The sequence below is a fragment of the Loxodonta africana genome, chromosome 15 (assembly GCF_030014295.1).
Source record: "Loxodonta africana isolate mLoxAfr1 chromosome 15, mLoxAfr1.hap2, whole genome shotgun sequence".
Taxonomy (NCBI): Eukaryota; Metazoa; Chordata; class Mammalia; order Proboscidea; family Elephantidae; genus Loxodonta; species Loxodonta africana.
The window spans coordinates 16,215,001-16,242,836 of NC_087356.1; the positions used below are offsets into that span (position 1 = coordinate 16,215,001).

At 40.4% G+C, this 27,836-nt stretch overlaps 1 protein-coding gene across 9 annotated transcripts in view; it reads right to left on the bottom strand.

Annotated features, from left to right (window-relative positions):
- Nucleotides 1–27,836, bottom strand: part of TFDP1 (transcription factor Dp-1) — a 123,208-nt gene that overhangs the window by 49,275 nt on the left and 46,097 nt on the right. For 7 of the 9 annotated variants that reach the window (XM_064268627.1, XM_064268621.1, XM_064268622.1 and 4 more), the window contains one exon: nt 16,250–16,316. The exons of 1 other annotated variant lie outside the window; for it this stretch is intronic. In XM_064268627.1, the coding sequence (XP_064124697.1) occupies nt 16,250–16,316 (67 nt within the window). Of the gene's footprint in view, nt 1–16,249; nt 16,317–18,690; nt 18,793–27,836 lie in introns of those variants that run through there. One more of the 9 variants, XM_064268626.1, reaches the window with a different exon arrangement.

Consider the following 27,836-nt stretch of genomic DNA (forward strand, 5'->3'; position numbering starts at 1 on the left):
AACAAATGAGGTGAGCCCTACTACTGCCCCAGCTTAGAATCTAGAGAAAGCTTCTGGGCTTCCACACAGGGAAGACTCCCAGCTGATCTGGGAGGCCTCCCTGAGTTGAGGAAAGGAAACTGAAAGTCCAGGGAAACCAAGGTGGCTAGAGTTTGCAGGGTAGAGTATAGAAGAAAATAAACAGAAGAAAACTGCACAAAGAAAAGAGCCCTGGAGATATGCAGATCTCAAAGCTTTCGGCTCAGTAATGGTTGCCACATGACGATACAATAGATACCGAAAGCTAAGGAAAGAGGCACCGAAAGGATTAGAGGGAACAGCGCCCCGAGTGGACACAGGGCCAGAAATAGTGCATGTTCCCCAGAGCCAGAGTGGAAACTCCATTTATCATGGAGCATCGACCAGAATGCTAAGAAAGGTCTTGCCTCAGTCGTGAGGAAAATCAATCACAGATTAACACCGGTACCACCAGCTAACAAAGCTTACGAAGCAAGACCCAAAAGGATAAAGCTGGAAAAGTAACTTAACTTTATCCCAGAACAAAATTCAAGAATATTTATAGTAATGCAAAATATCCATCAGCCAACAGGCAAATTCAAAATGTCTGGCATTCCGTAAAAAATCACCAGGCATTCAAAGACACAGAAAAATATAATCAATAATGAAGAGAAAATTCAACCAAGTGAAACTGACCCAAAACTGATAGATATGTTAGAAATAGCAGAGGGCACTGAAACAATAATAATTGCACTTCATATATTCAAAAAATAAGTAAGGACATGGAAGATTTAAGACTCAAATCAAACTTCCAAGTGAAAACTGCACCATCTGAAGGGGAAAAAACTCCATTGGATAAGATAATAGCAGATTAGATATTCCAGAAAAAAGAACCAGTAAAATTGGAAAATATAGCAATAGAAATTATCCAAAATGAAACAGATATTAAACAAAGAAAGAATAACGAACAGAGCATCAGTGGAGTGAGAGACAACTTCTAATGACCATTTGATTGGAGTCACCTGAAGAGGGGAACAAGACAGAAAAAATATCTGAAGAAATAATGGCTGGGGGTTTTCCAAATGTGATTTACAATTTACAAACCCACAGAATTCAAGAACTCAATGAAGAAAGGTACACCAAAGCACATCAAAATCAAATTGCTTAAAATTAGCCATAAAAGAGAAAATCTCAAGAATAGCCAGAGGAAAAAATAAAAGTACATTACACATAGAAGAACAAAGATAAGGAGCAGACTTCTCATTCATGACATATTTTCTTTGGCTGCTTTCATACTTCAATGCAAAGTAGAGTAGCTGCAACAAAGACCATCTGGCCCTCAGAGCGTGAAAGATCTACTACTATCTGACCCTGTACAAAAAGTGTGCCAACTCCTGGATAATGCCCCAATTAAAATATATTATCCACTGGATAAAAAAGCGGGACCCAACTTTATGCTGCCTATAAGAATCACATTTTCAATGTCAATGCACAAATAGGTTAAAAATAAAAGCAAAGAAAAGAAATATTCCATGCTAACACTAATCAAAAGAAAACTTTAGTGGCTATATTAATATCAAAGTAGATTTCAGAGCCAACGGTATCAGAGAATCTTGATTACAGAATCACTTTCTTAACGATAAAGGAGTAATACATCAAAATGATATGACAATCCTCAGTGTTCACGGGTCTACAGCAGAGCTTGAAAACCCATGAAGGAAAAACTGACAGGTCTGCAAGAAGAAACAGACAAATCCGCAACTCTGGCCAGAGATTTCCATACGCCTCTTTCAATAATGGGTAAAACAAGTAGGCATAAAATCACCAAGCAGATAAAAGAGCCTGAACAGTACTGACCAACCTAACTGACATTTACAGATGACCCAACACCAGAATACGCATTCTTTTCAAGTACACGCGGAAGATTTACCAAGACGGACCATGTTCCAGGTTATAAAACAAGTCTCAATAAAGAAACTGAAGTCACACAAAGTACGTTTTCTGACTACAATAGAAGCCAGAAAAAAAAATGTTCAAGACCTGAACACTGAAAACCACAAAACACTCCTGGAGAGAAATTAAAGATGATATAAAGAAATGGAGAGACACACTGTGATCATGGATCATAAGATTCAATATTGTTAAGATGTCAATTCTTCCCCAATTGATCTATACATTCAGTGCAATCCCAATCAAAATCCCAGCAAACTTTTTTGTAGAAACTGACAAGCCAATTCAAAAATTCATATGAAAATGCCCAGAACTTAGGCTAGCCAAGCTTTGAAAAAGAACAAAGTTGTGAGATTTAAACTACCTGACTTCAAGACTTATAATAAACCTACACTAATCAAGGCCAAGACTTACCATAAATCGACATTCATCAAGGCAGTGTGGTACTGTGTTAGACAGGCAAATACATTAATGGACCATAATGGAAAGTCCAGAAATGGATCCCTTTTGACATAGGCACAAAGACAATTCAGTTAAGAAAGGACAGTCTTTTCAACAAGTGGGTCTAGAATAACTGGACATCCATATGCCAATAAAATGAACTTCATACCACACACTATATACAAAAATTAACTCAAAATGAATCATGGACCTAAATATAAAAATGAAAACGTTTCAAAAGTTCTAGAAGGAAGAATAAGAGAAAATTTTGTGATCTTAGGTTAGGCAAAGGTTTCTTAGATAAAATATCTGAAGCATGATCCATAAAAGAAAAAAATGAAAAAATAAACTTCACCAAAATTAAAAGAACGAATAGACAAGCGGAAGACTGGGAGAATATTTGCAAGTCACATATCTGACAAGTATTCAAAATAAGAATTCTCCAAACTCAATGAAGAAAACAAACAATCCAATAAAATATGAGCAAAATATCTGAACAGATTGTAAAAGATAATATGGATAACAAATAAGTATATAAAATAGATACTCAACATCATTAATCATTAGAAAAGTGTAAATTAATTAATGTAGTCCCCAACCAAATTTCTTCTTGAGAGAAATGGAAAAGCCAATTTTCAAATTTATATGAAAGGGCAAGGGATCCCAAATAGCTAAAAACAATTCTAAAGAAGAAGAATAAAAGTAGCGGGACTCACACTTTCTGACTTCAAAGCATACTACAAAGTTATAGTAATTAAAACAGTCTGGCATTTGTATAATAATAAATATAATAATATATAATAATAAATAAATAGACCAAGGGACTAGAATTGGGAGCCCAGACATAAATCTGTGCATCCATGAGCAACTGCTTTTCAACAAGGGTGCTAAGTACAGCCAGTGAAGAAGGAAGAGGCTCTTCAATACATGGTGCAGGGAAAACTGTATATCCACATGCAGAATTCAACTCTTACATCATACACAAAAATCAATTCAAAATGGATCAAGTACCTTAATCTGAAAACTAAAACCATAAAATTCATAGAAGGAAATGTAGGGAGGATGCTGTGGGATCTAGCATTTTGTGATAAACTATCTGAAACAACAACAAAAGCACGAGCAGCAAAAAACAAGAGATAAATGGGACCTCCTAACAATTAAATGGGTCTGTTTATCAAAAGACTTTATTTAAAAAAAAAAAAACTGAAAAGACAGCCTACAGAGTGGGAGAAACTTTTTGGGAATCATATATCCAATGAATGTCTAATACTCAAAATTTTAAGAACACTTCTACAACTTAACAACAAAGAGACAAAAAACCCAATCAAAAAATGGGCAAAGGACTTGAATAGGCATTTAACCAACAATGACATTCAAATAGCCAACAAGCACATGAAACGATGCTCAAAGTCATTAGCTATTAAAAAACCAGTTACCATCGAGTCGATTCTGACTCAAAGTGACCCTATATGACAGAGTAGGGCTGCCCCATGGGGTTTCCAAAGAGCAGCTGGTGGATTCGAACTGTCAACCTTTTGGTTAGCGGCTATGCCTTTGAACCACTGAGCCATCAGGGTTCCAGAGTGAACTAAGTCAGACACAAAAGGACAAATACTGTATGTTATCACTTATATGAAATAATTATATAGAAACCATAAGTAATTGGTGGTTACCAGGGTCAGGAGGGAGGGGGAAAGTGGGGATTTGTCTGCTTAGAACACTCCAAATGTATGTTAACGGTGGTGGTATAATTTGGAAAATGACAGCAAGCATGGCTGCACAACTGGAAGACTGTAACCAATGTCACTGAAGTGTACATGTAGAAATTGATGAAATATTGTATGTTTTCTTATATGCATATTGCTATAATAAAAAAATGAAGTGCAAATTAAGACACAATGAGATACCCACACAAGTCTTAGAATATCTGAATTAAAAAGAATGATTAAAAAATGATCATAGCAAGGGCTGGTGAAGATGTTGAGCAACCAGAAGTATCATACGCTGGTGGTGAAAATACAAATTAGTACAAATATTTTGGAAAAAAGTTTCTCAAAAAGTTAAACATACACCTACTGTATGATCCAGCTATTTACCCAAGAAAAGAGAGAGTGTATGTCCATACAAAGACTTGTAAATGAACGTCATAATAACAAAAACAAAAAGCCCACTGCCGTCAAGTCCATCTGGACTCCCAGGAACCATACTGGACAGAGTAGAAATGCCCCATAGAGTTTACGAGGCTGTAATCTTTACAGAAGCAGGCTGCCACATCTTTGTCTCACGGAACTGCTGGTGGGTTCGTAGTGTGGATCTTTCAGTTAGCAGCCGAGCACTTAACCACTGCGTTGCATTTCTTAGAAGCCAGAAGCAGAAAAGGGAACTATTAATCTGGTCAAAATCTACCCATCAAAAATTACGAACGGGTTTTTCAAAGAACAGATAGAGGTTGATCGCAAAATTTATATGGCAAAGCAAAATGCCAGGAACAGTCAGGACATTCTTGAAGAAGTGGTGGGAGGCTTGCCCTATGAGATATAAAGACTTATAACAGTAATTACGGAACTGACAGAATGCTGATTAAGATGTCTCACCAAGTGGATGCAACGCTGGAAGCGCTCACTTGTCTATGCCAAGAAATTTGGAAGACAGCTACCTGGCCAATCGCCTGGAAGAGATCCATATTGGTGCCCATTCCAAAGGTGATCCAACAGAATGAGCAAATTATCAAACAGTATCATTAATATTTTATCATTAATATCACACAAGTAAAATATTGCTGAAGATCATTCAAAAGCAGCTGCAGCAGTATATCAACAGGGAACCGCCAGAAGCTCAGGCTGGATTTAGAAGGGGACGTGGAACGAGGGATATCATTACTGAGGTCAGATGCATTATGGCTGAAAGCAGAGAATACCAGAAAGATGTTTACCTGTGCTTTACTGACTATGCAAAGGCATTCGACAGTGTGAATCATAACAAATTATGGATAACATTTCGAAGAATGAGAATTCCAGAACACTTAATAGGGTTCATGAGGAACCTATACATAGATTTAGAGGCAGCTGTTTGAACAGAACGAGGGTATACTGAGTGGTTTAAAATCAGGAAAGGTGTGTGTCAGGGTTGTATCCTTTCACCACACTTAATCTGTACGCTGCGCAAATAATCCGAGAAGCTGAACTATATGAAGAAGAATGGGGTCTCAAGATTGAAGGAAGACTCATTAACAACTTGCGATATGCAGATGACACAACCTTGCTTGCTGAAAGTGAAGAGGACTTGAAGCGCTCACTGACGAAGATCAAAGACCACAGCCTTCAGTATGGATTACACCTCAACATAAAGAAAACAAAAATCCTCACAACTGAACCAATAAGCAACATCATGATAAATGAAGAAAAGACTGAAGTTGTTAAGAATTTCATTTTACTTGGATCCACAATCGACGCCCACAGAATTCAGCAATCAAGAAATCAAATGGCACACTGCACAGGGCAAACCTGCCGCAAAATACTTCTTTGAAGTGTTAAAAAGCAAACATGTCACTTTAAGGTGTGCCTGACCCAAGCCATGGTGTTTTCAACTGCTTCAGATGCATGCAAAAGCTGGACAATGAATAAGGAAGGTCAAAGAATTCTGAATTTGAATTATGGTGTTGGCAAAGAATACTTAATATACCCTGGACTGCCAGAAGAACAAGCAAATCTGTCCTGGAAGAAGTACAGCCAGAATGCTCCTCAGACACACGAATGGCGAGGCTTCATCACACATACTTTGGACATATCAGGAGAGACCAGTCACTGGAGAAGGACATCATGCTTGGTAAAGTAGGTCAGCGAAAAAGAGGAAGATCCTCAGCGGGATGGACTGACATAGTGACTGCAACAATGGGTTCAAGTGTAACAACAATAGTGAGGATGGTGCGGGACCAGTCAGTGTTTTGCTCTGTTGTACACAGGGTCACTATGAGTCAGAACTGACTCAACAGCACCTAACAACAACAACAATAACAGTATTTAAGACAGTGGGATAATACTGTTGGGACAGACTGAGAAAAGAGGAGAGAGTGAACCCAGAGCTGGTCCCGCGGATAGATGGAAGCTTGATATAGGACAGCTGGTATTGCAAATCATTGAGGGAAAGCGCTATTTAGTACGCAACCAAGGCAACCGGTTATCCGTAAGGAAAACAAAACAGATTCTACCTCTCACTGTATAAGCTATAGTAAGATCCAGAAGGACTAAAGACATAACATCAAAGCCTGCTTGGTTTTGTTCAGGAAGAATCATGAGTCATAACACAGGCCACAAGAAGGCAATTCTATTGAATCCTCTTAAAATAATGTGAAAAAATATGTAAATCAGAGAAGACAAAAAGACTACAATGAATACCCACGTGCTCTGCACCCACTGCCAAAACCGCCTTGGAAACCACTCCCCTGCTACCTCTTCTTACTCCTTCCCCGCTAAGTACCTGGAACATCTGAACTGGCATTCTAATTCCTATGCCTTTCTATCGAATGTATATTAAATCTACTTTCATTAAATATTTAAGAATCAACAAGCAATATGCAGTAGTACTGAGCATGTTTTTAAACTTCACATGGTGTCATACTGTACACACGCTTCTAAAACTTGCTTTTTTTGCTGAACGCTGTATTACTGAGATTTAATCATGTGTGAAGGTAAGTCATTCGTTTTCATTGCTTTATATTACTTGCCTATATGAATATATCATAATTTATGAATACAGTCTTTTCATGGATATTTAAGTAGCTTCTAGTATGATCCTGGATAAAAAATTAAACCCTTGGCTGGAGCAAAGAAGAATAAAGAAAACCAAAGACACAAGGGAAAGATTAGTCCAAAAGACTAATGGATCACAACTACCATAACCTCCACCAGAATGAGGCCAAAACAACTTGAAGCAAAGACAAGATGGCAGGAAGGGACAGGAAAATGGGACAAGTGGAAACAGGGAACCCGGCGTGGAAAAGGGGAGAGTTGTTGACACGTCATGTGGCTGGCAAACCTATGTCACAATACAATTTGTGTATTAACTGTTTAATGAGAAACTAATATGTTCTGTAAGATTTTACCTAAATCACAATTAAAAAAAAAAAAAAGCCCTATCTCTACAGAGGTTAGCACTAGAAGTTATAGTATTGGTGCCTCTTTGTTTGCTATCGTCCTTAGAAGGCAAATTCTGGATCCTATACAAAGCACTTGCTTTAATCCTTTGTGAGAGATACATTTTAAATTCTATTACCAACTTGTTAGTAGATGATCATTTAAAACTCAGCCAACCCACAAACTGAACTGACTGTCATCAAGTCCATTCTGGCTCATAGTGACCCCACAGGGTTTCCAAGCCTGTAAATCTCTACAGAAGCAGACTGCCATATCTTTCTCCTGCAGAGCTGCTGGTAGTTTCGAACCGTGGACCTTTCGGTTAGCAGTCGATCGCTTTAACCACTATGCCATCACGGCTCCTTAAAACTCAGCCAAGGGTGCCTTAAATTAAACTTTCCCCTCTTATCGCTCACCTGCAGACACTCTGAAATTGGTTCTATCTGCTCTGTGTCCCTGCACGCTTATTCTCCTGGTTCCTGATTCAAGAACTTCTAGCCACTCAGTGTTCCTGGGTGGCATGAAAGGTTAAGTGCTCAACTGCTAACCTGAAGGCTGGTGATTTGAACGCACTCAGGGATACCCTGGAAGAAAGGCCTGGCAATCTGCTTCGCAAAGGTCACAACCTTGAAAACTCTGTGGAGTTCTACTCTGTAACACATGGGGTCACCAGGAGTAGGAATCAACTCAATGGCAACTGGTTTTTTCAGCCACTTAGCGAAAGGGCGTGTAAAAAAAAAGGCACTAAGAAGAGGCCACTTGGGAGCTTATCAGATTTAAAACACTTGCCCTTTAAAAATTAAAAACAACTGATTCTTGTGAAAAACTCAAGTCTGGCAATCACATCCAAAACTAAGGGCAAATTCCTGGCTGCTGTTACCAGACATAAGACCTTGGGAATGAGGGAGCCAAGGTCCACATTTGGAAAGACACCTAAGTGTTTTACTTTTCCAGTCTTTATAAACTGAGGTCTAAGTGCTGTGGCTCCCAGATGTCCTCTGACTGAGTCCTGGGAATGGCCTCTAATGGCGTGAAGAAACCATGTTTACAAAGAACTATCCAAAGGATGTACAGTCTACACAGTCTTCTAGATCAGAAGTTCTTGTCCTACGGAGCTGCAGGTACAAAATGCTGTGAGTTGAGTGCATTTTTCTGGGAGGAACAGAGCATTTTGAATCTCAATGAGAAATCTGGAAAAGGACAACATGAGGAAACAAAAAAAAAGTGTGATACAAGTGGTCAGGAGCTAACTATGGTACGGGTTTTTTAAAAAATTATTATTGTACTTTAGATGAAGGTTTATAGAAACTAGCTTCTATTAAACAATTGGTATATTGTTTTGTGACATTGGTTACCAAGCCCACGACATGTCAACACTCTCCCTTCTCGGCCTTGGGTTTCCAATCACCAGCAAGCTGTCCTCTCCTGCCTTCTAGTCCTTGCCGAAGGGCTGGTGTGCCCCTTTAGTCCCGTTCTGTTTTACGGGTTGTCTAATCTTTGGCTGAAGGGTGAACCTCAGGAGTGACTTCATTACTGAGTGGCACTGTGATTTTGAATAGACTTAGAACCAGGATTCCAACAGGGCTAACCAGCATACCAGCAAGAATACAGCAGGCTCCCAGTTTCAGAGGAACTGAAACACAAGGCAGGAACTCCAGGAAGAGCAAAAGGGCGATAGGAACTCAATTCCTGGGTCTGGGGCTAAGTCTCAGGAGCAAAACAAAAAGCCAGGTACCAAGGACTGAGGGCAGCAGAGTTAACCTGATGACACTTTACTCAAGTACTAAACTAGTGTCCCTTGAATCCCCCTGATTGATCAGAGAACACATCTGTCCTGAGTGCTTAAGGGAACTGGTTAACTGGCCTCCAGTACAGGAGCTGAAAGGCCACTGGGTGGCACAAATCGTTGGCTCTAAACTAGTAACCAGAAGATTGGTGGTTCAAGCCCAACCAGCAGCACCAGGGAAGAAAGATCGGACAATCCACTTCCTTAAAGATTACAGCCAAAAAAAAACTCCATGGAACTCAGTTCTACTCTGTAACACGTGGGGTCGCCATGAGTCAGAGTCAACTTGAAGGCAATGAGAGTTACAGGGCCTAAAGGGATGGAGGAATAGAAAGGAAGGCAATTCCTTCTATTCAATGCCTACAGTCACCATCCTGAACCAGGCCTGTCCACTCTGTCCCTAAAGACTAGCAGCCTCTGGGCAGTCTTCATAACTTTTCCAATTCTAATTCTACTCTGTCTCCAGAAGAACATTTCTTACCTCAGAGCAATGCTGACCACTTCCTAGTACGAGAACACGCTTGTTTAGAGGAGGGTCTGTGTCTTACTCACTATGTGCCCCAGCATCTGGCAAAGTACGCCACAGTAAGTACTACGAGTGGGATTACATGTCAATGGTGATGGCTGACAGGAAGCTCATGGGGCTCTTCAAATCTAATGAAATACTAATAACCCAAAGTGAACAGCTCAAATTAGCTAGAACACTGTCTAAAATTAGCCTTAAAATTCACGAACGAGATAGCGAAAGGAAACTCCTAATGCAAACAGCCCCGTGTGACAGATAGACAGCAAAGAAAGAGTGTTTACACTGATAAGGTGTGCTGCCATGCTGAGTCAAGTTAGCCGAGTCATTTCAAGTCCAGTGCCCTCAGCTTCCCTACAGAAGGCAACACAGCCAGTGCGTGTTGCACATAGGGAAAAGGGGGAATCTGAGGCATGGAGAGTGTAAAGCCAAAACAACAGGTGCCATTCAGTTGACTCCAGCTCGTGGAGACCTTGTGTGTGCTGCAGTGGAACTGTGCTCCATTGGCTGATTTTTCACAAGTAGATTGCCAGGTCTTCCTTCCAAGATGCCTCCGGGAGGGCTCAAACCTTTTGGTTAAGCAGTTGAGCACATTAACCATTTATACCACCCAGGGACTCCCTGGGCAGTATTCATGATTATAAAAGGAATCTCAGGAGCTAGGGTGGAGGAGTAAGGACTACAGCAGTGATCCCTATACACCGGCTCTCTCTCATGTCAAAAAAAATACATGAGGAAGGCTCTAATTTCTATATTAGAAGGTACGTCCACACCTCACACCATGGCCTTGTAGGTAACAGTGACTGCCCGTGTCACTGTGGAGGGACATCTTGTGTGGACTACTGGCTACATCGACTTGGTCGTGTTCAAACAATGTCTTACATGAACACTTTATACACTGAACAACTTTAAAATGAAATGGAAAAGAAAGCAAAAGATGCTATAAAGCCAGACACCACAGAGGCCATCAGGTATACTACAGAATAAACAGGGAACAGTAGAGAACATACGCAAGAATTCAGGAAAAAAATAATTAAAAGGCAATCTGGAAGCCACAACTATGTAACAGAGACTACAATGTAAATTTGAGGTTTTAATGCAAGGGAATAAATACAATTTTACCTGCATCATCGAATATGTAGTTCAGAGTTTCATGACCTTACATATAGCACTTCTGAATTTACAAGAGTTTTTATACCCATTACATCATTTCATCTATACAACCACCCTCTGAGGTGAGCAACGAAGTTCTGAGGAAACCAGGGCTCAGGCGTTACATGAGGTCAGAAAGCTAACGAGCTAGAGCTGGGACTCCACCCAGGTTTCCTGACTCCAAGCCCAGCACTTAACCGTAAGATAAAAAGGTAATTAAGTTAGAAAAGGAAATCAGAGTAACAATTAACATGGAGAAATTCAAACTCAAGGAAAAAATTGATATTATCTCAGGGATATACAGATTATCCACCCAAACAGATGAAAATAATTCTGCAAGTGGAACTCAAATTTGCTTGGGAGATGATGATGATTTTCAACTCCTCATCTTTTCAGTTAAAAGCACAATTCAGAGCTATCTTTGGCTTACTGAAAAACTGTACCTCTTGGAAGCCAGAAGCAGAAAAGAAAGGAACTGCCATTCTGGACTGGTAGGTGTAAATGTAATCATGGCACTCTCTTATTTAAAATCCCTCCATGGGGCCCATTTGCCTTCAGAATCAAGTCTATGTTCTCTAGTTTTGCCTAAGAGGCACACCCTCCTGGCCCAGGCACAGCGAATACCCACATGCCTACCTTTTCTGCCTCCTCCTACTTCCACACAAACAGCAGAACAATGAAACCAGGTCCTGGCACAGTCCCACTACCAGGCAGGGCCCCTAAATCCTCCTCGAAAGTGCTCAAGGCAGACACCCCCAAATTATTTTAAGACACCAGAGGCAGCAGAGATAAAACATATACACCATCCCTGATCTAGCCACACTTACCTCACTCGCTTCATTTCTTACCACCACCCCCATCCTCTGCCCTGGCCATACTGACCACTTTCGAGGTCTCTGTGTAGGCAATGGAGCCCTGGTGATGCAGTGGTTAAGAGCTTGGCTGCTAACCAGAAGGTCAGCAGTTCAAATCTACCAGTTGGTCTTTGGAAACCCTATGGGGCAGCTCTACACTGTCCTATAGGGCCGCTATGAGTTGGGATTGACTCGACAGCAACAGGTATATAGACTATGGTCTATCTGCTGTCACAGCACACAGTGCTTTCCCTGCCAAAACACCTACTACTTGCCTGCCTAATTTCCCCTCACCTTCAAGAGCTCATGGGGCCTCGCCTCTAGGGAATCCCCCTGACCAGGATCTTCCACCCTCTCACACAGGTTGGGACCATCTCTAGGGTTTGCCACAGCATCCAGTACTGACATTATTACAGCATCTATCATGCTTAATGGTAATCACCTGGCTACCTGTCTGCCTCCTCCCTGGGTCTGGAGCTCCTTCAAACTGGAACCCTCTCTTTGAGGCCGAAGTCCCCACTGCCTAGAATAGCATCTGTCAGGGTAAGTAGTGAATGTGTGTTCAACCAATGAACAAGCAAGATCTATTTGTTTATTTAAAAAATTCTCTGGAGGGGAACACAAGAAACTAAATAGCAGATATCACCTGTTTTGGCAGAGGGAGACAGCTAGGGAATGGGGTCAAGAAGAGGTTTCACTATACACCTTTTTAAACTTAACAATTTTAAAGCAATATGAATGTATCACCTATTCAAAAGCCAAATTTTAAAAAATAACTGCTTGTGGGGTGGAAGTGACACAAACCTTAGGAGAGAGAATGCAACAGTGTTCATGTGGCAGAATGTAAGAAAAGCCAGGTGTGCTCAAGTAGGCCAGGACATGACTTAGACAGATGAGTGGCAACTCAAAAGTCCAATCCTGGTCATGTTAAAGCTCACAAATTAACCTGCTAGCACAATCTCCTCCCATAAAGGTTACAGCCCAGAAAACCCTATGGGACAGCTCTACTGTCATGTGGGGTCACTATGGATCAAAAATTGACTTGATGGCACCACCACCAATGGGCCTGGAATGTGGGGTACTACGCTGAGATGCAGGGAGTCCTCCAGCGTTCAAATATCACAACCAACGGCAGTAATATGACACAGGATGTGACTGAGGGCTGGGGAAATACACTAAGGATAACAATATTTTGCTACAAACGCACTTAAGGAAAACAGTGAAGAATGTACCAGACCGTTCAAAAGAGACCAAGTATCTAAAACAAATGGTAACAAATTGTTATTTCCCCAAAAAACCGTATAGCCATATTCAATCAACACCAAAATATTTTTAAAAAGTTAAGTGTGTTAGTCATCTAGTGCTGCTATAGCAGAAATACCACAAGTAGATGGCTTTAACACAGAGAAATTTATTTTCTCACAGTAAAAGTACAAATTCAGGGCACCAGCTCCAGGGGAAGGCTTTCTCTCTCTGTTGGCTCTAAGAGGAAGGGCCTTCTCATCAATCTTCCCCCGGACTAGGGGCTTCGCCACACAGGAACCCCGGGTCCAAAGGATGCACTCTGCTCCCGATGCTTCTTTCTTGGTGGTATGAGGTCCCCACTTTCTGCTTGCTTCCTTTTTCTTTTATCTCTTGTAAGATAAAAGGTGGTGCTGGCCACACTCCAGGGAAAATTCCTTTACACTGGATCAGGGATGTGACCTTAGCAAGGGTGTTACAATCCCACTCTAATCCTCTTTAAAATAAAATTACAATCACAAAATGGAGGACAACCACACAATACTGGGAATCATGGTCTAATCAAATTGACACATATTTTGGGGGGACACGACTCAATCCATGACATCAAGAAAATATTATTATCCAATCCTTCCAATTCAACACTTCAGCTCATAAGCAAACACTGTATAAATCAAATTTAAGTATAGGTTTTGCTAGTAAGAACGGAAGAGAAGGTAACAACCAACATGCGAAGTAAGCTTATTTGGGGGCATTCAAACAATAGAAGAATTAAAAATAAACGCCATATGAAAGACGTAAAAATTTCCAAGGAAGAAAGTTTGTAGATTTTTTAAAGTTATTATTTCTGCTTATCGTATCAGTAGAAAATGTCTTGCCCGAAATTTCTGAAATTTTTCAATGTTCAGTTAGTTTCACCGACGCAATATTTCACTCAAGCAATCTGTGAATGCAGGGAAAAACGTCTGTAAATACTTATAATCCCTAAGTGGGCTCCGTAAGCTTTATTTGCATTCTTGGAAAACTATAAGAGGAAGGCTGGGCATCTGCAGAGAAAAATTCTGCATTCCCAACTTCCACATGGGAACCTGAGCTTCTCCAACGCGTGGTTAACACTTGCTCCGCACCTACGATGTACTACCAGTACAGACATAAGGTGAGCAAGAGTGGGTCCCCACGGGCTGGGAGCTCACGGTCTAGGAGGGAACCACCATCAGTGTGACAGGTGCTGTGAGACTGGCAAGAGCAAGGGGCTGTGCGAGCACACAGGAGAGAAGTTTCCATCCTGCCACTTGGAAGGGCACACCATGTGCAGCTGTGCCCTGTCTACACACACCCGGCCAAGGGGCCAGGGAGGCTACTGTCCCACCTGGGTGCCACTGGCTGTGTGTGCAAGGCTTCCCAGAGCAGGAGAACCTTTATTTACATCTTGAAGGTGACGTTCCCTATGCAACAAAGAAGGGGAAAGGAGGCAGTGAACCTAGCAGTTCCCAGGCACAAAACAGTGGGGCTTACTTAGGAAACTGGAAGTCAAGTTGCTCTCAGTCCCTCTGCCCTGTCAGATGGGGGAAGAGACCCAAGCAGGAAAGAGACAATGAGGAGCAACTTCACAGGAGCATGTGAATGTCATGTGGAAGAGTCTGGGCCTGATTCTACAGGCAATGGGATGGTGTTGGTAGGGAAGCGGAGTGGAGGACCTTAGGAGATCGGCAGGAGACGGTGAGGTTTCCATTTTAGCACCCTGCCAGAATGAATGAATATGAGGGCAGTGAGACAGGGAGAAAGGCCAGCAATGGACCTGGCCACCAGTTTCAAACATTTCCAAAGTTATCAAAGACATCAAGAGATCGTTTATTGTGGCCTTCATCATTAGACTGAAAAAAGTTAATTTCACGTATGTGAATAATTAGAAAAATCAGAAATAATCTTTCAACAGAACCTAAAAAATCAGTGCCATCAGGGTTAACTTTAAAGCAGCTTCTAGTCTGGCTGGCACAAGCATCAGTACTCACTATCGCTCAGACCATACTCTGAGTAACCGCATCTAAACTTTTGCAAACAAAATTGTTATGAAGACAAAGCAGGCTTTTCCTAAAGCTTTTCTTTTAAAAATATAGACCAAACTGTGCTAAAATTACCTCCTATAAACTCTCAAAGTCCTACAATCACTGTAGCCTTACATGTGATCTGGTACTTCACATCAACATTTTAAATACACATGTACCTTTTTTTACTTAGCAAGTCTGCACCTAAGAATTTATTCTAAGGAAATAACCAGACATGTCCTCAAATATATATATGCTCAAGGATGTTCATCACTATGTCACTTTTGTGAGAACTGAATACTATGAAATACTATACCCATTGCCACTGAGTCGATTCCGACTCATAGCAACCCTACAGGACAGAGTAGAACTGCCCCATAGAGTTTCTAAGAAGCACCTGGTGGATTTGAACTGTTGAACTGCTGACCTTTTTAGTTAGCAGCCATAGCTCTTAACCACTACACCACCAGGGTTTCCACGAAATACTAGAGTTGGAATAGATCATACTATACCAACCAGTAGAACACAAAGCAATCATTAAAAAAGATGTGGCTTTAATCTCTCCATCTGTACTCCCTCTGCCTGACCATGGGGCACAAAAGCCCTGGCTCTGAGATGACATAAAAAATATAAATTACTCAAGAGTATTTAAATATAAGACATGGCTTTATTACTTGACATGGTAAGGCGTTCAGTTCATATGTGAGGTGTATAGTAACACGATCCTATTTTCAATTGGTGTTTTTTTTTTTTTTAATGGCATTGTAGATGTCTACATAGGAAAAAAAAAAAATCTGGAGGGACTCACACCAAATTTCTTAAGTGTTCATTATCTTTGGGTAGAGGGAATATAAGTAATCTTTGCTTCTTTATACTTTCCCAATGTTCTGAATTTTTGCAAATAGTTTATATTACTTATAAATCAAATACAGTCACTGAATATGTGTGCTCATGTAGTGTGTCTATGTGTGTGCGTGTGTTTAATTTTAGAATTAAAATGCTATGAAATCATAAGTTAGATTCTTAGAATAGGAAAATTTCTAAACAGTAACATTAAAGGAATTCACTAATATTAAAGGAATTCATAAATTTATAATCTTAATAAATTTCAAAATAGGCTTCCTTACCTTTTCCAGGACTAAGATTCTGGTCTATAAAGACCTTTAGTTCTCCATTGGCTTCAATTAGACCGGCCTGCAAAAAATAAATACTAGTTTATAGATACGGTATCTAAAAGAGCTACAAACTAAAGGTTGTTTATAAACCATCCTGGTCAAAGGGTTGAGGTAAAACAAGTTTTTAAAAAGGAAAAAAGGTCACCATCATGCAACTCCTTCAAAATGCAAATGTATTTCCCTTACAAAAAGGAACTTCTGAGAATCCCCCGATTTGAAGTATGAAGCCAAGGATAAATTAACGAGTACCACGAAGAGCCTGGCACGGTGTCAGCAGACTCTGTTGCTACGCTCAGTTTGGTAAATTATTTGGCTGACTATTATCAGTATGGAGCCCTGGTGGCGCAGTGGTTATGAGTTCAGCTGCTAACCAAAAAGGTCAGCGATTCAAATCCACCAGCCACTCCCCGGAAACCCTGTGGGGCAGTTCTACTCTGTCCTATAATGTCGCTATGAGTAGGAATCCACTCAATGGCAAAAATGCTTTTTCTCCCACCTCTATCACTCCTAGATGTTCGTTCTTTCTAGGGGCCAGGGGCAAGCAAAACACTACAGACCGAAGGTGCTTGACCTGGCATGAGCGCTTCAGGAACATTCCAGGAGGCAAAGTGAGCACTGCCACCTTCCATGTGTCCACAAGATCAAAGCTTTGAGAGTTAAAATGAAAGCATACCAAGCCAAATTGCTGATTACTGGAGTTTCTTCCTAAGAATGTGTGACCTAAACGTCAAACACGTTAAGAACGAATCTTTGCCAAATTTCGAAAACAGTCTCGTTTATCACAAAAATTCTGTTTCTTTTTCAAAACTTTTACTCTCTTGCTATTCTTCAGGAAAATATAAGTTCCCAGGGGACACTGATCGAAAGCCAGAGCCCGCCCACGTTCTGGGATGTAGCCTCAAATGTGTGGCCTCTGGGGGCTAAGTCCAAAGAGAACACACAGATGCAGTGGTTCACTTCAAGAATCACGTAGGGGTTGGGCGAGAAAGAGCACTTGTGAGTGATCTAATACATTCAAAAGCGCAGTGCCCAAACAATCCCTATTCTGAAACTCCCTCCGTGGCAGGCACTTCCCTTGGTAAGTCCTCCTGATAAGATTTTTAAGTGGGGAGCAAAATAAGCTTTCCAATAAGCACCTGGGGACACGTGATCAGGCAGGCACTAGCAAGGAAACTTGCATGTTACAATCTTTTGGTGCTCAGCCCAGACCCCCTGCCAGGATGCCTGGGCCTGGTAGGATGGATCAGAGACCCAGGCATGCGTAACAGGGAGCTCAAACAGGGCATCCAGTTTCCAAACGTGGGTCTTCAGAAACCATGTCCAGGTACCCAGATGAAGGCCTCCCATCACACTGGCCTCTGTAATGTTACGATCCAACGGGCTCTGGAATACCCAGAAACTAGAAGACAGCTACGACTCACGTTAAGGGTAATTATGCAGCGGCCGCAAACCTTGGCCTAGAAGACTCCTCCAAATATCACTGCAGCACAGAGCTCAGCACATAGAGCACTCAGGCAGCATGTGCTTTGACAGCAAAGAGAAGGGTGATGGGGAACCTACATGGCTAGTCACTGTACATTGATGCCACGGATGGGGTCTCTGGATCGGTTAGTGCGCTCCGGTTATAATGCGAACTCTGCAGTTACTGGTCACGCAGGCACAGAGCTGGGTGGTTAAGGATGGGGCCAGGTCCGGGTCAAGTCTGAGTCCCAGCTTTAGCAATTACAGTTGTCCCTCAGTATCCATGGGGATTGGTTCCAGGACCCCTCGCAGGTACCAAAATCCACGTAATATCTGCATATAACCTAGGTAAATCCTCCCATATGCTGTATCTCTAGATTACTTACAATACCCAATACAATGGAAACACTACATAATTAATCGTTATACTGTATTGCTTAGGGAATAATGACAAGGAAAAAAAAGGCTTTTTTGTTCCAAATATTTCTGATCCACGGTTGGCTGAATCCGCGGATGCAGAACCCGTGGATAAGGAGGGTCAACTGTACCAGCTGTGAGACCATAACCTCTCTAAGCCTCTTCCTAAACTGTAAACAGGGATTCTAACAGCACCCACCTCATCAGGTCTTTATGAGAATAACGTCAAACAATACATGTAAAGCCTAGTACATAGTAAAGGATCAATAAACACTAGCTATTTAATTTTAACATTTGTGTCACTGTCATGGAGCCCTGGTGGGCAATGGTTAAGAGCTCAGCTGCTAACCAAAAGGTCGGCAGTTCAAATCCACCAGCTGCTCCTTGGAAACCCTATGGGGCAGTTCTACTCTGTCCTATAGGGTCGCTATGAGTTGGAATTGACTTGATGGCAATGGGTTTGGCTTTTGGTTGCTGTCATCATCATCTAATCAAATACATTTTTACAAACTCACCATCACGACAGGAAAGACAGTTCAAATGGGTTAGTATCTGTCAGGTCCATCATCATCTCATCTGCTCAAGGTCAACTCCATGCAGGGGCCACAACGAAAACCCTACAGACAATCGATTGTTCCTAGTTACTCCCTATCACAGACCCAGTTTTGTTAACTCCATAGAAGTATCACCCTCTGAAATTATTTGTTTATTGATTTCTTTGTTTATTATCTGTATTTGCCACCACAGCGAACAAATGAATGGATGTAAAATCTGCATAGCTAGGGACTGGAGGTAGAAAAATGGCTTTTCACTAGTTGGTGCAACTGGAGCAAGTACTGGCTCCTCTCCCCTGGCAGCAGAAATGTGCTATTTTTAATGTGTGTAGAAGACACCGTAAGAATAGTATCTGTTTACTACATTAAGCCACTATCTCAATCAAACTAAGGACAAGCCTGGCCTTCTGGGGCCCTCTACTCCCCACCTCCCATCAAAACGAGGGAGAAAGAGGCTGGGGAATGCACTACAGTACAAATAAAACTCCACCTCAAGGGGCCCACTGCGATCCTGACTGCACTTTGAATGGTGTTCCACCGTGCGTAATTACCATTACGTTACTGCTCACAGTGATCAGTTTTTAATACATGTCAACGTAGACACTTCCCAGAATAATGTAAATCACCTCGTGTCAAAATGGCAATCTCCTGGTAGTGGGACAGAAGGCTTGGGCTTCTTCTATAAGTCCAGTGCTTACATACAGTATTTAGCTGTGTAATAGATTCCCATTTCTAAAGGTAAACAGCTAATTCACAAAGTGGCAATGGAGCTGCTGGAATGACTGGCTTTACTTTGAAGTTTCTCAATCTTGCTTGCTCCCATTATTTCTGCAGCCAATATTTGCAGTGGTAATGAAAATCAGCAATCACGATGAAATTCCAAGACCCAGGAAATCCAAAGTACCAGAGTATACACTCAAAAAAATCATTCTGGGAGTGGAATACTTTAATAAGAGCTTTATGGGAAGACATATGTTCAGCTTAGGAAAATGTTAATAAAATTAATTTGTGATCTCCAAGGCTACATCAGATCCTAGGGGGAGTGCTGCAGACCCTGGCTTTGGCTGCCTGGTACATCCCCGCTCCTTCTGGGAAGTGCTTCTCCCCTCCCTCCATTTCAGCCACCTGGTTCTTGCAATAGCTGCCAACTTAGTTAATTGGTCCTGAAGTGGGCCAGAACACAGCCCTTCATGACAAATTCTGAAATTGGGATGAAGAGCCCAGTCTTCCTTTTCAAGCCTCAATTTTTTATATAAAGCTCAAGAGTAATTAGAAAACATATGGAACAGGAAATAAAAGAAGCCAGTTGGTAAAGAGAGAAAAAGAATGACGCAAAACTGCATACAAGTACCCTAACTAGAGGTAGAACATCTATGGTTCCAGTTATAACCGAAAACATGCATCATTTTTGTCCCTGGATTCCAGGAATATCCTTAAAATAAACCCCTCTTACTTATTCTGGTTAGAATTATGTTTCTATGCTTTGTAGTCAAAAAAGAACCTAACAGGAAAGCTGGCCTGGAATTTCAAAATCTGCAACCATAGTCTACTAATTCCATGAACCACATGGTTATCAAGTCAAGGCTTGATCCCTAATAACCACCTACAGTTCATGTTTCTCATTCATGTTTCTGTGTTCTCCAGGGAGAACCCATTAATGCACGGGTAGCCATGACATAAGGTAAAAATGACATTTTCAAAGCAGAGTTTCTTGACAGTGGCACTATTGACACTAAAAAGGGTAATTCTTTGTTGTGAGGAGCTGTCCTTCATTATAGCATGTTTAGCAGCATCCCTGGCCTCTACTCACTACATTCCAGTATGATACCCCCTTCCCCAGTTATAACCAAAAATATCTCCAGACATTTGCCCTAAGAAGGGAAAAAAAAAATCACCCCTGGTTGAGGATCACTAATTTAAATGCATGACTTCTGAGACTATACTGCCTCTAAAAGAAAAAAATCCTTTCTCTAAAGCTTTCTGAATAAGTAAATACACACCCGACAACATTCACTATTCTAATTTTCAGTTAAGAACGTTAGAAGTAGATGGCCAAGATGGCAGCTTAGATACACCACACCGTCCCTCTACAGCAAAAACCCAGTAAACCAACTGAACAGACACAGATGACAATCCTGGAACCCTGAGCATCAAATGGAAGGATAAAGATTAGATTGAACATCAGTTGGAAAAAGAAACCAAACAAAAACAGTGAACAAGGAGAGATACAAATAGGAAGTAGCCTGCAACTCAGCTTGGCATGGCACGGCCATCTTGAGACAAAGCGAACAGTGATCCCAGGTGAGGAGCAACTTCACTGAATCCCCAAGAGGAGACAAACTGTGTAGACATACCCAGAGTGAAGCAACGTGAGCAGAACATGAAATGGATCTAAGGGGGGAAAGTACAGGAAGGAGGATGAGAGTTCCAGCATTCTAGCATTCCTGGAGCCTACAGAACAGGGAGGGAGCCAGAATCCAGAAACAGGACTACTCACCAGTGGCAGTCCCTGACCATTAGGGTGGGTGGCACATAGTGTCAGTATGAGATCCCCCACTGGACGCAACACTGAGCAGCTCCCCCTTTTACTTCATCAGGACCAGGCGTCAAATGCTAGCTCTAGCCAACAGAAAGTACCCAGTGATCCAAGCCTGGTGAACAGAGGAGCATAGTCCCTCATCTCCCACCAAACCCTCCTGGTGATTAGCAGTACGAATGCCCCCTATCCTCGTCACCCCACTTGCCAAGACACCATGGTACAAGCTCTCCCCTACCCCCCTCCCACTCAGCAAGGGGCAGTGAGCACTTCTGTGCCACCAGTCACCGATCACACCCCCATCCGCTGCCCAACTCAACCAGCAGTGAACATGCCCAAGCCACCAGTAACCTTCCACACCCACCATTGTGCACTCCCATGCAGGTGAACCAGAAGTAGGTGGTAAGCACTCCCTTGCTGCCAGACAAGCTAAGGAGCAGAGCACACCCACCCCGCTTGCCCGATATACCAAAATAAAATAAAACAGAAATGAGGACAAAACAAACATACAATCAACAAACAAATATATAAATAAATAAAATAATACCTTATTGGCTTGGAGACAACAAAGAATAACAAATCATATTAAAAAAAAAAAAAAACAACACAGGATAAGATGGCTCAAACAAGTGAGCAAAATAAAGGGAAAGAAATCTTTCCAGAAGAAGAAACATAACAGAACAACCTGAGAAGAAATTTAAAAGATTTATATTTAGGATCCTCAAAGAGATCAAGGAGAACACAGGAAAAAAATCCTAGAAGAATTCAGGAAAACCATACAAGAACAATATGATAGTCTCAAGAGACAATTAGAAACCATGCCAAAACAACTAGAAATTCAGGAGATTAATAAAATATCAGAAATAGATAACTCAATGAAAGGACATAGAAATTGAATTAAATCAACAGAAGAAAGAATCAGCAAAACAGAAAGCAAATCCCTTGATCCTAGTTTGTCTGAGAAACTATCAGAAAAAAGAATGAAGAACGTCTAAGCGTTATGTGGGACTCTATCAAGAAGAATAATTTACTCGTAATAGCAATTCTAGAAGAGAAGGGAAAAAAGTACATAGAAAAATTCTGAAGACATATTAGCTGAAAACTTCCCAAGTATCATGAAAGACAAGAAGGTTACTATTCAAGAAGTTCAATGAACTCATACAGGATAAAAAAAAAAACAAAAGCCAAACCCATTGCCGTCAAGTGATTCCAACTCATAGTGACCTTATAGGACAAAGTAGAACTGCTGCATAGGGTTCCCAAGGAGTGGCTGGTTGATTCAAACTGCTGACCTTTTGGTTAGCAGACAGGATCTTAATCAGTATGCTACCAGGGCTCTGCACAAAATAGAACCCCTGCAAAAAAATCACCAAGATATATCATAATTGCCCCCACATGTCTGTCAGTTTGTCGTACTGTGGGGGCTTGCGTGTTGCTGTGATGCTGGAAGCTATGCCACCAGTATTCAGATCCAGCAGGGTCACTCATGGAGGACAGGTTTCAGCTAAGCTTCCAGACTAAGACAACTAAGACTAAACGTGAAGCAACAGAAGACTTTTATCAGCTGCTACAGTCTGAAATCGACCCAACGCACAATCAAGATGTATTGATAATTACTGGCGATTGGAACGTCGAAGTTGGAAACAAGAAGGATCAGTAGTTGGAAAATATGGCCTTGGTGACAGAAACTATGCCGCAGACCAAATGATAGAATTTTGCAAGACCAATGACTTCTTCATTGCAAATACCTTCTTTCACCAACATAAATACCGACTATACACATGGACCTCGCCAGATGGAACACACAGAAATCAAACTGACTACTTCTGTGGAAAGAGACTATAGAAAAGCTCAATATTATCAGTCAAAACAAGGCCAGGGCCCACTGTGGAACAGACCATCAATTGCTCATATGCAAGTTCCAACTGAAACTGAAGAAAATCACAGAAAGTCCATGAGAGCCAAAATATGACCTTGAATACATCCCACTTGAATTTAGAGACCACCTCAAGAATAGATTTGATGCACTGAACACTAGTGACTGCAGACCAGACGAGTTGTGCAATGACATCAAGGACATCATCTATGAAGAAAGCAAGAGGTCACTGAAAAGACAGGAAAGAAAGAAAAGACCAAGATGGATGTTGGAGGAGACTCTGAAACTTGCTCTCAAATGCTGAGCAGCTAAAGCAAAAGGAAGAATTGATGAAGGAAAAGAACTGAACAGAAGATTTCAAAGGGCAGCTTGAAAAGACAAAGTAAAGTGTTATAATGACATGTGCAAAGAGCTGGAGATAGAAAACCAAAAGGGAAGAACACGCTCAGTGTTTCTCAAGCTGAAAGAAGTGAAGAAAAAATTCAAGCCTCGAGTTGCAGGAGTGAAGGATTCTATGGGGAAGATATTAAACGACACAGGAAGCATCAAAAGAAGATGGAAGGAATAGAGTCATTATACGAAATATAATTAGTCGATGTTCCACCATTTCAAGAGGTAGCATATGATTGGGAACCAATGGTACTGAAGAAGTCCAAACAGCTCTGAAGGCACTGGTGAAAAACAAGGCTTCAGGAATTGATGGAATATCAATTGAGATATTTAAACAAACAGAAGCAGCACTGGAAGTGCTCACTCATCTATGCCAAGAAATATGGAAGACAGCTTCCTGGCCAACTGACTGGAAGAGATCCATATTTATGCCTATTCCCAAGAAAGGTGATCCAACTGAATGTGGAAATGATAGAACAATATCATTAATATCACATGCAAGCAAAATTTTGCTGAAGGTCATTCAAAAATGGCTGCAGCAGTATATCAACAGGGAACTGCCAGAAATTCAGGCCAGTTTCAGAAGAGGATGTGGAACCAGGGATATCATTGCTGATGTCAGATGGATCCTGGCTGAAAGCAGAGAATACCAGAAGGATGTTTACGTGTGTTTTATTGACTGTGCAAAGGCATTTGACTGTGTGGATCATAACAAATTATGGATAACATTGCAAAGAACAGGAATTCCAGAACACTTAACTGTGCTCATGAGGAACCTTTACATAGATCAAGAGGCAGTTGTTCCGACAGAACAAGGGGATACTAATTGGTTTAAAGTCAGAAAAGGTGTGGGTCAGGGTTATATCATTTCACCATACCTATTCAATCTTTTTTATTCAATCTGTATGCTGAGGAAATAATACGAGAAGCTGGACTATATGAAGAAGAACGAGGCATCAGGATTGGAGGAAGACTCATTAACAACCTGCGTTATGCAGAAGACACAACCTGGCTTGCTGAAAGTGAAAAGGAATTGAAGCACGTACTGATGAAGATCAAAGACCGTAGCCTTCAGTATGGACTACACCTCAACATAAAGAAAATAAAAATCCTCACAACTGGACCAATGAGCAACATCATAATAAACGGAGAAAAGATTGAAGTTGTCAAGGATTTCATTTGACTTGGATCCACAATCAACAGCCATGGAAGCAGCAGTCAAGAAATCAAGAGACGCATTCCACTGGGTAAATCTGCTGCTGCTGAAGAGCAAAGATGTCACCTTGAAGACTAAGGTGCCCCTGACCCAAGCCATGGTATTTTCAATCGCGTCATATGCATGTGAAAGCTGGACAATGAATAAGGAAGGCGGAAGAAGAACTGATGCCTTTGAACTGTGGAGCTGGCGAAGAATATTGAATATACCACAGACTGCCAAAAGAACGAACAAATCTGTCTTAGAAGTACCTCCAGAATGTTCCTTAGAAACAAGGATGGCGAGACTGCATCTTACATACTTTGGACATGCTGTCAGGAGGAATCAGTCCCTGGAGAAGGACATCATGCTTGGCAAAGTACAGGGTCAACGAGGTGGACTGACACAGTGGCTGCAATAACGAACTCAAGCATAACAACGATTGTAAGGATGGCTCAGGACTGGGCAGTGTTTCGTTCTGTTGTGCACAGGGTCACTATGAGTCAGAACTGACTCGACAGCACCTAACAACAACAATAACAAATCATAATCAAGCTTTCTGAAACCAAAGACAGAATGAATTCTGGAAGTAGCTCATGGAAAATGAAATATCACTTACAAAGATTCACCAATAAGACTAAATGCTGATTTCTCATATGAAACCATGCAGACAAGAAAGCAATAGGATGATGTATATAAAATCCTGAAGGAAAAGAATTGCCAACCAAGAATCACATATCCAGGAAAACTGTCTTTCGAAACAACGGCAAAACTAAGACATTCCTAGATAAACAGAAACTAAGGGAATCTGTGAAACCAGACCAGCCTTATAATAAATATTAAAGGGAGTCCTCTGATAGAGAATCAAGGACATCAGACAACAACCTCCTGAGATAAAGACACACCTAGATACCAATCTAGATAAAGATGTCACAATAGAAAAATAAAGCTAAAACACTGACTACAGGGAACCAGAGGAATTAAGCTGTAAATGACAACTTCGAAATAAAAATGGAGAATAAAAGATGCAGTTTTAGAACTTTCATAAGGTGAAGTCAAAACAATTTCAAGGTAAACTTCAGATTAACCACAAAGTAATAAATCTACTCACCAAAAAAACAAGAAATCCAAAAAGACTAACAGAAAAAAAAAAAAAAAACAGTAGCAACTGACAGGGAAAAAAAATCCATATACAAAAAGAGCCCAGCATAGAAAATTAAGAGGAACACAGAAACCATTAACACTACACACACAAAAAAAGTATAACAAAACGACAGCAATGAATCCACACCAATCATCAATCACACTGAATGTAAATAGATTAAATGTACTAGTCAAGAGACAGAGTCGCAAAACATATAAAAAAAAAAAAACATTATCCATCAATATGTTGCCTACAAGTGACACATCTTAGAGACAAAGACATAGACAAGTTAAAACTCAAAGGATGGAAAAAAAAATATCAAACAAACAGTATTCAAAAAAGAGTAGAAGTAGCAATAATAATTTCAGATGAAGTAGAGTTTAAGTCAAAATCCATGGTAAAAGACAAAGAAAGGCATTCTATAATGATTAAAGGGGTCAATCCACCAAGAAGACATAATAATAAATATTATTATTTATTATGTTAAATGACAGAGCTTGAAAACACAAAACAAACTCTAAAAGAACTGAAAAAACAAATAGTCCTACAATAATAGTAGGACACTTTAACATACCACTTTCAATGTTGCACAGAACAATGAAAAAGAAACTCAATAAAGATACAGAAGATCTAAATAACACAAACAACCAACTTGACCCCATAGACATATACAGAACACACCACCCAAGAGCAGCACGGTACACATTCTCCTCCAACACACATGGATCATTCTCCAAAACAGACCATATTCTAGGCCACAGAGCAACTCTCAGTATATTCAAAAACACTGGCATAATTCAAAGCATCTTCTCTGATCATTAATAGTATAAAACTAGAAATCAATACCAGAAAAAGCAAAGGAAAAAAAATTGAATACATAGAAACTGAGTAATACCTTACTTAAAAACTACTGGCTCGTAGAAGAAATTAAAAATTAATTTAAAAATTCTCAGAATCAAAACTGGACAAATGGACATGGGGAACCCAGGGTGGAAAAGGGGAGGTTGCTGACATACTGTGATCAATGTCACAGAACAATGTGTGCATATATTTTTAAATGAGAAACTAATATTTTAAATGAGAAATTAATTTTTACCTAAAGCACATTAAAAAAAAAAAAAAAAACTTCTTAGAATCAAATGAGTATGAAGACACAACATACCAAAACCTCTGGGACACAGCAAAAGCAGTGTTTAGAGGAAAATTTATAGTGATAAATTCATATATCAAAAAAAAAAAAAAGGATCCAAAATCCATAACTTAACCCCAAAACCTGAACAAATAGAAAAGGAACAGCAAAAGAAGTCCAAAGTCAACAGGAGAAAGGAAATACCAAAAATCAAAGCAGAAATAAATGAAATAGAAAAACAATAAAAAGAATCAACAAAACTAGAAGTTTGTTCTTTGAAAAGATCAATGAAATTGATAAACTACTGTCCAAATTTACAAAGGAAAAAAATGAGAAGATGCAAATAACCAACATAATAAGCAATATTACAACAGAACCAAACAAGATAAAGAGAATTATTACAGTATATTATGAAAAACTGCACTCTAACAAAGTTGAAAACCTAGAAGAACTAGACAAAGTTCTAAAAACACACTACCAAAACTATCACAAAGAGGGGGAGAAAACCTAAACAGACAATAACAAAAAAAGAAATTGAAGATGTTCTTAAAAAAAAAAAACTCCCGTCACAAAAAGGCCCCAGGCCAGATGGGTTCAAGGCAGAGTTCTACCAAATAGAGAAAAGTTGACATCAATTCTACTCAAACTATTTTAGAACACAGAAAAGGAAAGAATCTTCCTTAACTAATTTTATGAAGCCAGCATAACCCTGATACCAAAGCCAGGCAAAGATACAACAAAAAAGGGAAATTACAGGCTAATATTCCTCATGAACACAGATGCAAAAATTTTCAACAAAATTCTTGCCAAATGAATACAACAGCATATCAAAAAAAT